Genomic DNA, 12,017 nt, shown 5'->3' with positions numbered 1-12,017 from the left:
AATTGTAAATGTTGTGGTTTCACGCTTCAACACACCGGTTGGCTAAAGCAGTGAACTATTTGTCTTTTGTCAACGTGACACTTTTCTTGCTGATTGGCCGTGTCGGGTGGTGAAGGGTTACGACACATATATAAAACGCGATCTAAACCCAAAAACGTTGATTATGAAAAATATACAGCAGCAGGCGTCGTCAGGGTCCGGATTGAACCCACGGCCTCCTGCACACCAGGCGATGTAGTTAACGTCTCGTAGCCACTGCAGCGACCACAGGCCGCCAGCGAGCAAACGTCTGGAGTAGATCGGCGCGCGCGAGACCAACCGAAGCGGTGAACCCGCGCTTTTTATTATTTTTTTGTGTCCGTCCTCACCAACGAGGGATCCTCCGCAGGACGGGCGGCCCCTCAGCTGGTAGAGAGCCGCCATCCAGGGCCACGCGCCACGAGCCGCGGGGGTGCCCCCCGAGATGCGCTCACGCCCCGCCATGCTGCGGTCCGACGTGCCGGCCACGGGCTTGCGCGGGCGGCCGCACACTGCGTCGCGCGGGGTACACACAAAGACAAAGAGACGCCCGACAGCCAATGCAGACGGGCCACGGTAAGATGTATGGAGCGGTGGGACGAGTTTTTGTTAATGTGGACTTCAATAACAATTTTTTTTAAATACGTGTTGAAATTCGGAAATTTCTTTCACACAACGTCCGTAGCCAACCGCGCTAATCAGAGGTACGGGGAACAATAAACTAAACACAAGCAGTTTTAATGAAATTATTCAAACCGGTGGCAAAGTGGCCGATCAGCGGTGAAGCGAGCGGCTCGCAATCGGAGATTTGTGACTTCGAGTCCTGGCTTGGGGGTTGTAACAACCCCATCCTCCCTCTAGGGTTGTTAAAATGAGTCCCACCTTCTGGGAAATCAACAGTGGATGCCCGATAAATGCACTTGCCCTTGCCGCACAGATGTGTAATTTCCACCACTGGCTCAGGGCTGGTATACACCAATGCTCGTTTGAACAAGAAATCACGTTGGCTTTAAAAAAATGATGACAAACGCAGTCCCAATTACAAAACGCAACGCAACGATTACATTTTTTCCATCCGATCGGGCTGCAAGCGATACGCCGACGCTTTGCATAAAAGCCAAATGTACAGCCAAGCCCAACGGCTCCCTACAAAACAACCGCCCTGCTGCTCCACAACACGCGCGCAACACACGCACAGCGCGCAAAATGCCCGTGAGCTTCTGTCAGCGAGCAGCCCTGTGGGAATAGAAAAGAGCCGAACGAATGACGCCCCCGACGAGATGAAAAGGCAGGACGCAGGTGGTACAATTTGCCGAGCCGTGGCCACGATCGGCCGCACGCCGAGTTGACGGCATCGCAAAGTGCTCGATGGGGCAGGAGGAGGATTGAGGAGGAAGGGGGATCGTTAGAGATCGGAGAGAGTCAGGGACTGGGTAACTTTGCGGCTGATAAACAAAGGGATAAATGAAAGCCTCGCACACGATCGCCATCATCGTCATCGTCTGGTGTGTTGTAATCAGCTGCTGCATCGTCATCATAATAAGCAGCTACATCATCAACACAAGCATCATCATAATGATAATCTGCATCATCAGCAATCAATCTCCCACATTGTCCAGATGTCTTGGAAGAGGTGGGAGTCATAAACAAATAAAGTACAACATTCTTTGGGTCTTTAAGTAAAGCCACGTAGATAGAAAAATAATTAAAAATATATCACGACGTTTCGATCGCAACACATGCAATCAAAACGTCGTGATATTTTTATTTATTTTTTATTTTTCTATCGACGTGGCTTTACCGAAGGACCCAAAGAATATGGATTCCTGCAGTCACGAAAGCTTTAAGTCAAGATATAAAGTACAACATCTGTGAATTTACTGGACACCTGTGAAAAAAACTTCATAGCTCACCAGATTACTCCAGGATAAATACAATATTTGATATATTTCTAAGTCACACGGAGTGAAAGTCCTGTAAAAATTGAACGGGCTCACAGTCCCTGCAACATGCCGATGTGCACACCTCCCACGTGAGTTGCGATTTAAAGGCACGCCACAAGTGGTGCAATTGTGGCCATGCAACTATGGACCAAACACATTCCTGCGGAGGGAGCTGGTAGGAACACGTTGGGTTGCTCGGTCAATGGCCAGGGTCAACGGCGGCGTGGTGTATTCCGCAAATATGGCCGACTGTGAGGGCGGGCACAAGCCGGCGTGAGTAGGTTAAACGTTGAGTTTTATAAGGGCACCACGGGGTGACCAGCCCCTCCTCACCCAGCCCCACCCCCCACCCAGCCCCACCCTCCCCACCCAACCCTTCCCTGCACGACTGACGGACGGACACAATAATCCCCTGTGGGCTGGTATAACCAGGTGGTTCCTACCAGTGATAGTGAACCACGATAGTCTGCCCTCCATCAACGGAGGTGCAGGAACAGCATAACGACACCAACTCTCTGCTGAAGCCCTCTCGTGACTGGCAGACCTTGACGCGGGCATTTAGCGCCCAAACACGTTGCCATCAGCAAGAACAGAATACAATTGCAAACGCGAGATTTGATCGGCAATAAGCTATTCCACGCGCGAGAATTAAATTCCGCACGTACGAAATCATCGTCGTCGTCATCCTGGTCACCATCCCTGCGCTCTGCGCTCGCAAGGCAAGGCGCAGCTGGGATGCTTCAGGGATCACGCGTGGACTCTCGCGAGCCACTCGACGCGCCAGACGTAAACCGTCCCGGCGATGAAACGCGGCCGATGGACAATGTTTTTCTAAGCGCCGTCACCGCCGAGCGTAAACAAGAGGGAGCCTGCTTCTCGGAGCACGCACTCACTTACACACACACACGGGGCTCACGCGGCTTGCAAAAAAAAGGTGGCCAGAATAGAACGGAAATTGTTCGGTGAACAGCGACGTTCTGCGCTGCTCTGCGGAAACGCACGCAGACATAGAGGCGTGCGTGTCCCAGGGCTCATGAAACGATGTATCAGGTAAAGGTGCAGCCCTGAATTGTCTCTTGCTGCACTAGAGAGGGCACTAGAAAGCCCTTGTAGAGGGTATTTTTGGCCTACTCTTCCATGCTGGTCAGCACGCGCCCTGCCGAACGGTTGACCGCGGTGAACACGTTGACACTGCTGCGTGGACAGAGGTGGCCAGGGGGAGGGGGTTTAAGAACCTTGCACCGTTGTCTCAACTGCCACGCCGGGAGATAGAACTGGTTTCTTCTGGATCGCAAAATGAGGATGACGCTAACCGTTACACGGTCTACCAGAAATCTGTGAAAAAAGAGCTTCATAGCTCATCGGATTTCTCCAGTACAAATACTGATTCTGATATGACGGCAGTTCCATAAATAAAAAGCAGTAATAACATTTTCCGCAATGCACTCGCGGCTTATTATCAGACATTTGATATATGTCTATGCGACGTAAGAACTCATTATGTACAACATTTATGCATTGGACAACATTGATTATTACACACGCGACCCAATGCACGTGTCGACGGGCTTCGAGAATGGATACAAATCCATGAATTTGCGTGTCGTTACACCCATACAATATAAGGGATCGGTACGTACTCAAAAAAACATTAAACAGTGGGAAAAAAGTCACACCAGACAGCTCTCATTAAACTTCATAATACATTGTTTCCGTGACATTAAACACAACGCAAGAGGCTCATCTAATGAAATGGCATGCCAGGTGATTCAATGATGAAATGGTCAGTGCCATGCCATAAGGTATCGCAATATCTATAACAAGCTGCCAAGAGGGTCCACGGGGTGATGAATATTACTGCAAATGATAGAGCCCCATCATTTCCTGGAAGGACGTGACACTGAGCTGACAATAAAGGTGACTGTAATGAAAAGCGTGAATGGGGGGACATTAATTGTGCACGTAGCCCGGTCACCAATGACTGCACACAAACATGAATCTCATCAAGCTAAGTTTGTTTCGGGGGATGAAAGAGAAAAAAAAACGTTCGGATAACTTCCAGCTCAGAGAATGAGAGCTGGCATTGCAACAAACGTTACTCGCGTACGGCACAGCGCGTGGAAAGACGTCGCTTGATGGGATCTCGGAGGTAGCTCTGTAATATCCGCTTTCTTTTAGACCATTCTCTAACATGGAGCATTGCGACTGCTTTCTCCCTCCCGCCCTCCCCTCCCCGGAGAGATCCAAATGTCTCGTGGCACAAAGCCGGTAGGGTAGGATCACGATTGGAGAGGGAAAACAATTGGGATAATGTTGATGGTAAAAATGGCAACAAGTTAAACACAAAGAAAATAAGGGGGGGGGGGGGGGAGAGTGCTAACGGGATGTGAATCATGCAGTCTGCATTCTCGTACTTTTTTCGCCCAACAAGACATGATAAAAGCCTGCCTGTGGACTGAATGAAGGCCCTGTCCCATTGGGTACAAGTTTATTTTTTGTGTGTTTACGAATTTTGTTTAAAACGTTGTCCAATCGAAATCTCTGTTGCAAGTGGGGGGTGGGGGGGGGGTTGCCATGACAATGTTAAGGAAAATCATGGTGCATTATGGGAAAAAATTGCAAGCTGGGACGATAAGGGGGGGTCTGGGAGGGGGGTTGTGGTGCAAGGACAACGGGGAAATGATCCTGGGTGGCTGATGTAAACATCGCTGACAAGTTATCGCAAACTGCCGAGGCGTGTGTTTGTGTGGGCGTGTGTATCTGTGTGTGTGTCTGTGTTATTGTTTCTGTGTGGCCTAAATACTTGAGTGGCAAAACCTAAGCGAGGGTGGTTGGTTGGTGGTGGTGGTGATGCAGAAACAAAAATGTTTTTTTGCATTTTTAGCGCCACTCATATGCCAGCAAATCCCTCCTTTATCCTTTAAGCGTAGCTTCTGAGCACGCGAATTGGATAAACACATTACACGCATGTTTACTGCGCGTGTTCACCACATTCACATTTCTGGGACCGAGTTAATGGTGGACTGGGACAACAGACTAGAGAGAAAAATCATTTTACTTATTGCCATTCATAAGGACTCTGCTACCTTATAAGCTGGCGACATACATAACGCTAATGGTCACGGCAATGTACTTTCTTCAGAAGTAAATCACAAGCCGGCGACTCCAACTTCTCTGAGGAAGGCTCTCCTATACAATGATTGGCTAATAATACAATTGGATAATATTGTGCAGCCCTTTCTCAATCCACAATAGGATAAAGGCCCTCCAAAGCCGTGTTGGACATGGGGGGTTAATATGACCATACTTCATGACGCATGGGCTATGCACGCTTGTGAAGGGTACACCAGGGCAGGGCTGGTTCAGATATGGCTAGCCACTGATGTTAACCGTGGCTAGAATCGAACTCGGGTTGTTAGGTTCATAGTCTAGATGCCTAACCACCGCGCCACCGTTCAAACCTACAACGGGTGACTTCGAGACTGCATTATTCATGTTTGGGTCAGATCGCATTCGTAAAATGTGTGTCGTGTACCCTCCACCACCCGACAGCCAATTAATAAAGTTGTCACGTGATGAACACGCGCTCCAATGTGTTACTGCTTCAGCAGCACCGCCGGTGTGATGGGAGGCAATCAACAACATTCAACAATTGGGAACCGAAATGTTGTGGATTGGGCATCGTGTGGCGGAGGGTCAACGACACACCTTACACTTGTGCGGGCTGACCCAAAAATCAGCCTTGGTCACGAAAGCCTACGCTGTTATTTTTAAGTGACCTGCGATTCATCTTACGAAATGAATAATAACTAATTGCCAAACCTACAGTTACACTTCAACATTTTTCGCCTTTATGAATAAGGGCCAATGCCTGAAACGATCGTTCATTGGGCGTTCATTTTTCAGTTCAGTATAAATAAAAGTGAAATCAAGCATATGCTTTAGCATACATGTTTATGTGTGAAAATGTGAACACACGTAAGACTACTTGTTCATACGGGAATGGGAACTTGTGTGTATGTATATATATGTGTGTGATGTGTGTGTGTTTACTTGGATTGCAGTGGCACCAGTGTTTATCACACCAGCTGTGAATTGGGCGAGTTGGATTCCTGGCCACAGATAATACCAGTTGTGAGGAGTGTCCAAACTGGTCCTGGTGTGAGTATCTGAACTGGTCCTAGTGAGGGGTATCGTGAACTGGTTGTGGGCCTCCCCCTAACTTAATCTTACTAATTAGTACCACCCAGGTGGTTGGGCATGGTGCTGGGCACATTATACCTTTGTGTACCATTCTAAATTAAATAGCTGCTCGCTCATGGCAAATGTCCCAAAAGTCTATCAATGATCAATACTCCTTCTATCAGGGATATTCGTCTATGTTTGCATGGGGCTCTCTAGAAGACATAGCCTAAAAAATATATTTTTTTATCTCGTACAGATGACATTGACTTTTATAATTGTATTGTTTTATATTTTTTAGAGATTAATATATAAGCCTAATTATTTTTATGGAGGAGGCTCAAAGCCAACCAACCCCATTTTGACCTTGCCAAATATAATTTTTATAATACATTATCATTTGAGTGCCCTTCCTCAAGTGAATGATGCACATTCAATGGCGATTCAAGCCTCAGACCTGGGCAAGCAACTGACATAACATTGCACAGTTGAGTAATGATGATCAACATTATTGTTGTTACGAATGTAACCCGCCGTGTGAAAGTGGGCCACTCTATCGCGTATAAACTTTAACCTCTCGGCACCCAAAGTCGAGCCCCCTTCCAACACCGGAGGGGCACTGGGGAGCCACGGTGGCGAGATGTTAACTACCTCGCCCGGTATACAGGAGGTCGTAGGTACGATCCCGACCCTGATGCCTGCTGCTGTATATTTGGAGTTTGCGTGTCTCTCTCCCCATAATCGCATGGATTTTTCTCCAGGTCCTCCAGTTTTTCTCTCCACATTTAGAATCTAAATCACGCGTTTAGAGTCATTTGGCTGCTCTACATTTCCACATGATAAGGCACTTTGTTGAGCTGTCAGTTGTGTGCCAGGCCGCTTCTGAAAAAGAGCTACATAGCTCAGTGGGCCTTACCTGATAAAATAACATGAAAAGATTAGTTTAGTTTAACATTAAACAGTTTCTGACACATTTCAAAGAAGCCACGTATTTTAATTTTAAATGTTACATTTACGATCGGCACAGATGTACTCGTGTGGTGTGCACAGTTCACAGGGTGCACTCTCATCATCGTAGTAAAAAAAAAATGAGTGGATATAAAATGTAATAAATAGGAACAGAAGTTGTCAAGTTGTGCCCTCAGCAGAGACCCCGTGTGCAGTGGTGCTGCTGCTGCTATAGACGTATCAGGCCAAAGGTTTTAACGGATCGTGCACCCACAGCTCAGGTTTTATTATGGTGACGTGGTTAAATGGAGTGCACTAAGCTCAACGCTCATCCCAGCATCGCTACCAGTATATATAACAGTTACAATCACGAACCTTCCACCCGACCGTAAATCATCGTTGCTCCCTGAATGTGCGTCACAAAAGTTCAGTCTCTTTAAACACATCTATCGTACACCTATAAAAACAATATATAAAGCAGTCCTTAGATAGATACCAAACGGAGAACGCTATGGCTTTTGAAAACGAAAGTTGGGAGTGTCACATTTTGTTGTTTGCTGTTTATAAATCGTGCCATGGGGAGATGGAAAAAGTTAATCAAATCTCTCACAGAAAGGGGGTCACATTACGTCGCCTTCTGTCAGGGAACGGAGCTGAGAGATGATAACACAGCACGTACTTCTGAATTCCCTTCAATAAGCCCCTTATCCACAATTGGTGCTGCACCTTTTTGGGTGCCCTGTACATAGATTGTTTATTGCATTGGGTCCAAACTGGAATTTGCTCATCGTCTGGAAACTGCTGAATGACACGGTTAATCGTATTTAATGTGGATTTTAATGCTATTGGATGTAACCTTTTCTGAGATTTTTTCAAGTGACTTTTATATCCATACATCAGGGGCACACTTCTTACAGAGAAATGTTCATTGCGGGTCAGTCAAGCTGATATGTTTAATTCCCAGAGATGCGATGCCCCGGAAAATTCGATTTAATTTTTTTTTAACTTTTTTAAATTTGGGATTGAATTGAGACTTCTTGCACTTGAGAACCCCGGCTTAATCAAATGTCCAGATTCAAACTCAGCGGGACCCCTGAGCCAATGTGCAACTCGATTATTTTAATGGTTTCCAATTAAAGTTGAATTAGCACTTGAGCATTACTAAACTGAAACTATCTTTTATTTCACCAGGTCAGGTCCACCGAGCTATATAGCTCTTTTTCAGAAGCGATCTGGTCACAAATTATAGCTCAACAATGTGGCTTATTAAGTGGAAATGTGTAGCAGCCAAATACTCTGAACGCGTGATGTTGATCCTGAATGTGGAGAAAACCCGGAGGACCCGGAGAATAATCCATGCAACCACGGGGAGAGAAACATGCAAACTCCAAATATGCAGGCATCAGGGTCGGGATCGAACCCACGACCTCCTGTATACCAGGCGAGGTAGTTAACATCCCGCCACCGCGGCTCCCTGCTCTGCCTGTCTGTCCCTTAGCTCTGTCCATCTGTCCATCTGTAGCGGGTGGTCAAAATAACTCCCGTAAGGATAATCCAATATAAATACAATTTTGGTATTAAGTTGTGTTGCTATGGGACTTACCCTAGAGAAAATAAGACGCGATGATAAAAGCTTTGCCCAAAACTTGGTGATTAAAAAAAGCCTCCAGTGCTAAACAGATAAGACTGTTTGGCCAATGCGATGATGTCACACACTTTCCGTGGCACCAACACGTGCGACACCATCTCATTGTGCACATCGGAAGGCCGCGTTGTCATCACTCATTAAATATTTTTCGAGGACAAACAGGATTTCGACAGCGCTGCGGAATCCATGCGTGCGCGTGACTTTTCGCCGTCTCTAAAACTCAAACTCATCCACGTCGGGCGGTGGCGCCTCCATCTGCTCCCGGATCCAGGAGACGTAGTTGGCGAGGCGCGTGTACACGCCGTACAGGCCCTCGCGGCCACACTCGCCGGGGCCGCCCCACGACACGAGGCCCCGCACCACCCAGTGCTGCCCGGGCCCCACCTGGCCCCTGCGACTGCCGCCCTCCATCCCGTCTCCCGCACCGAAGCCCAAATCCCCAGCGCTGCTGCTCTCTACCATCCTACCCTCCCCTTCGCTCTCGCCACCGCTCCTGCCCTCTCCCAACGTGCTCCGTCCCTCGGCTGCGCTGCCGCCCTCCACGCCGCTGCCCGCCGCGGCGTCGCCGCTCTCGAGCCGGACGAAAGCGCCCCCGCTGTCGCCTACGCACGTGTCGCGGCCGCCCTCCTTGTAGCCAGCGCAGAACATGTTGTCTGTGAGGCGGTAGCTGGGCCGGGGGCCGAGCGCCTGCCGGAAGCCCTCCTCGCACTCTTCCGCCTCCACCACGGGCAGCTTTACGTACTGCAGCGTGGGGGACACCATGGTCGACGACGAGGAAGAGGACAGAGGCGATGACATGTTTTGCCAGGCGGTGGAACCCCAGCCCGACACCACGCCCAAGTCGCCCGGGCGCAGCTCATCGTCGAGGGCTCCTCCTCCCTTGCCGTCGCCGTTCCGCTCCTCTCCCGTCTCCTCGGCATCACGTCGCGCGGGGGCCTCCACGGCCGGCGCCTCCGCCAGGGTGGGGCCCGGCACGAGGTGGTCCACCGCTTGCTGCGGCGTCTGCGCGAGCGGGAGGAAGAGGTGGACCCTCTGCGGCCGCGGAGTCCCCGACGGCACCGGCGAGCCGCCGCGGCTCGGGGCGCCGTCCAGGAGCGGCGCTCCGTCGTCGTCGCCGTCCGACGCCGGACCGAAGCTGTCCCCCCTCTCCAGCGGCTCCGTGTCTCCGGCGCCTTCCAGGATGAAGCCCTCCCGCGAGCGCCTCCCCTCGTCCCTCTCTCCCTCCCGCCCGAGAGGAAGGTGCTGCGGGTGGCGCGGAGAATCGGTGGCCGGAGGCCGCGCCTTCTCCGTCGCAGCGGCCGCGGGGGGCAGGCACACGGGCATGACCAGCGGGCCGAGATGCACGGCCTCGCGCAGTTCGATCAGTGCCACGTCGTTGTCGTAGGTTTTGGGGTCGAAGCGCGGATGGAGGATGATTCTGGCCACCTCCGGCCGGAGCGCGGATCCAGCGTGCTTGTCCGTGCCCCCACTTCTACCGCCACCGTTGTCACCGTCACCGCCACCAACGCCACCACCGCCTCCACCACCACCACCGTAGGGATCATCGTACTCATCGCCGCCGCCCCGCCGTGCGTCCCCGGCCGGCTCGGGCCCATCCCTGACGCGCACGTCCGTGAAGCCAAGGTAGACGCGCAGGCTGTCGGGCGGCACCGCCTCGACGGCCCAGCGAGGCACCGGGAGCAAAGACTGCGACGCCACCGCCGCCGTCGCCGCCGACGACGACGCCGACGAGAACGCCGCCGAGAGCGAAGAGGAGCGGGTGCGTCGCCACGGCAACAGGACGTGCGCCGCCGTGACCAGCCAGCGCGGCGCAAGCAGCGCGGCGCCGCCGAACCACGGCTCGGAGTTGACACGCGCCGGGTCACGTGCCACCACCAGCGCCTGCCACGGGAAGGCGCCGGGCTCGGCCGCGAGGCCGCCCACGATCCGCTTGCGCAGCGGAGGGAGGCGGCGGCTGGGGCGGCCGCACACTGACGCACAGCGCAATGCAACTACGGTTGCCAACCTGTCCTGGATTTCTCGGGATTGTTATTTTTTTTTTTACGTAGCTGCTGTCCTGGGAAAAAACAAATCTGTACATCTCCTCTGGGATATTAAAAGTCCAGGGGTTTTTTTTGTCAGTCGTATAATAATAATAATTACAATGAAGATAAAGCACACTGCTCAAGACAATGCATTCGCGTGAATTCTCCCCTCCTGCTGGTACTGTGAAATATCCGTCATCTTCCCATATGCCCCGGGAGCTCTGTGGTTACCCGATCTGTCATAGATGCTTGGATACATTCGTGAGAAAAGCGGCAGTCTAGCCAAACTAAAACTCGCGGAGTGTACCAACGTAATAAGTTTAAGACTCGGCTTGCAAACAATTCGTATTTACTACAATACATGAAAATAGTATCAAATAGTATATAATACCGAGGAATAAATTAACTTTAAACAAATATATAAGGACTTACTTCATTTAGAGGCATTTTCGAGCAGTGCAATACAGTATTTTACTGTACTACAACTATATAGTAAACGACATGCAAAATTATGGCTGCCTGGCACTTCACATTAAAAAATTTGGCGGTTAATTATTTTTACTACTTAATTATTCGCATATTTGTATTCTCTTAAATCTTTAGGGGTCCCCAAAAACACCCCGTAAGATGCAGGACGGACACGGTACACCCGCCCGGAAAATGTCACGGGTGAATATTTGAACTTCAGAAAAAAAAATGTTAAAAGGATAAATTGCAATATTTATGTAAATAGCTTTCCGAAGGGGAGGAAGCGGAGGGTGTGTGGAGCAGTCGTCTGAGATCGGGAGAACCAGAAGTGATTTGTTGGAGCTTATCGCTTAACGCGCTAATGATGCTGAAAGTTTATAGGCGCGGTGTAATTATGCTCGCAGCCTCCCATCCCGCACCTCCCCTCCGCGTCGCGCCCGGCAAAGAAACGAGCGGGGTGTTCGTACTCGGCCCCAGAGGCGGCAGGGATGGCTCTCCTGAGACCTACGCAATCTTGCTGCTGGTCACTGCGGGGAGCCACCGTCAGGGCGTTATCCGTGTAACAACACGCACGCAGACTCGTGCGATCGTTAGTACTGACCAGGTGACCCCGTGTCATCGTTAGTACTCACCAGACGTGCCCGTGTCATCGTTAGTACCCACCAGGTGACCCCGTGTCATCGTTAGTACCCACCAAGTGTCATCGTGAGTACTCGCCAGGCGTGCCGTGTCACCGTTAGTACCCACCAGACGTGACCCCGTGTCATCGTTAGTACTCACCAAGTG

General features: G+C 50.5%; 2 protein-coding genes across 2 annotated transcripts in view; both read right to left on the bottom strand.

The window, feature by feature from the left end:
* LOC144942763 (mannan-binding lectin serine protease 1-like) overlaps positions 1-12,017 on the bottom strand; it is a 44,297-nt gene that overhangs the window by 9,827 nt on the left and 22,453 nt on the right. The window contains exon 11 of the mRNA XM_078869662.1: positions 369-530. Within this exon, the coding sequence (XP_078725788.1) occupies positions 369-530 (162 nt within the window). The remainder of the gene's footprint in view (positions 1-368; positions 531-12,017) is intronic.
* LOC144942650 (uncharacterized) lies at positions 7,192-11,998 on the bottom strand. Its single transcript, XM_078869447.1, has 4 exons — positions 11,979-11,998; positions 11,651-11,758; positions 10,289-10,693; positions 7,192-10,207 (listed from the first exon to the last, which is right to left on the bottom strand). The coding sequence occupies exons 1-4, from the start codon at positions 11,996-11,998 to the stop codon at positions 8,953-8,955; spliced, it is 1,788 nt and encodes a 595-aa protein (XP_078725573.1). The 3' UTR covers positions 7,192-8,952.

This window comes from Lampetra fluviatilis, chromosome 28 (assembly GCF_964198595.1).
Source record: "Lampetra fluviatilis chromosome 28, kcLamFluv1.1, whole genome shotgun sequence".
Lineage (NCBI taxonomy): Eukaryota > Metazoa > Chordata > Hyperoartia > Petromyzontiformes > Petromyzontidae > Lampetra > Lampetra fluviatilis.
The sequence above is the reverse complement of the archived record's forward strand: the minus strand, read 5'-3'. Positions and strand labels throughout refer to the sequence as shown.

Excerpts from the sequence above, each read along its gene's own strand:
- LOC144942650 (XM_078869447.1), bottom strand. The coding sequence starts at position 11,998 with ATGACACGGGGTCACGTCTG. Across the intron at positions 11,759-11,978 it reads ATGACACGGGGTCACGTCTG|TGACCAGCAGCAAGATTGCG; the intron begins GTGGGTACTAAC and ends GGCTCCCCGCAG. Across the intron at positions 10,694-11,650 it reads GGGCGCGACGCGGAGGGGAG|CCGCCGCCTCCCTCCGCTGC; the intron begins GTGCGGGATGGG and ends CGGCCGCCCCAG.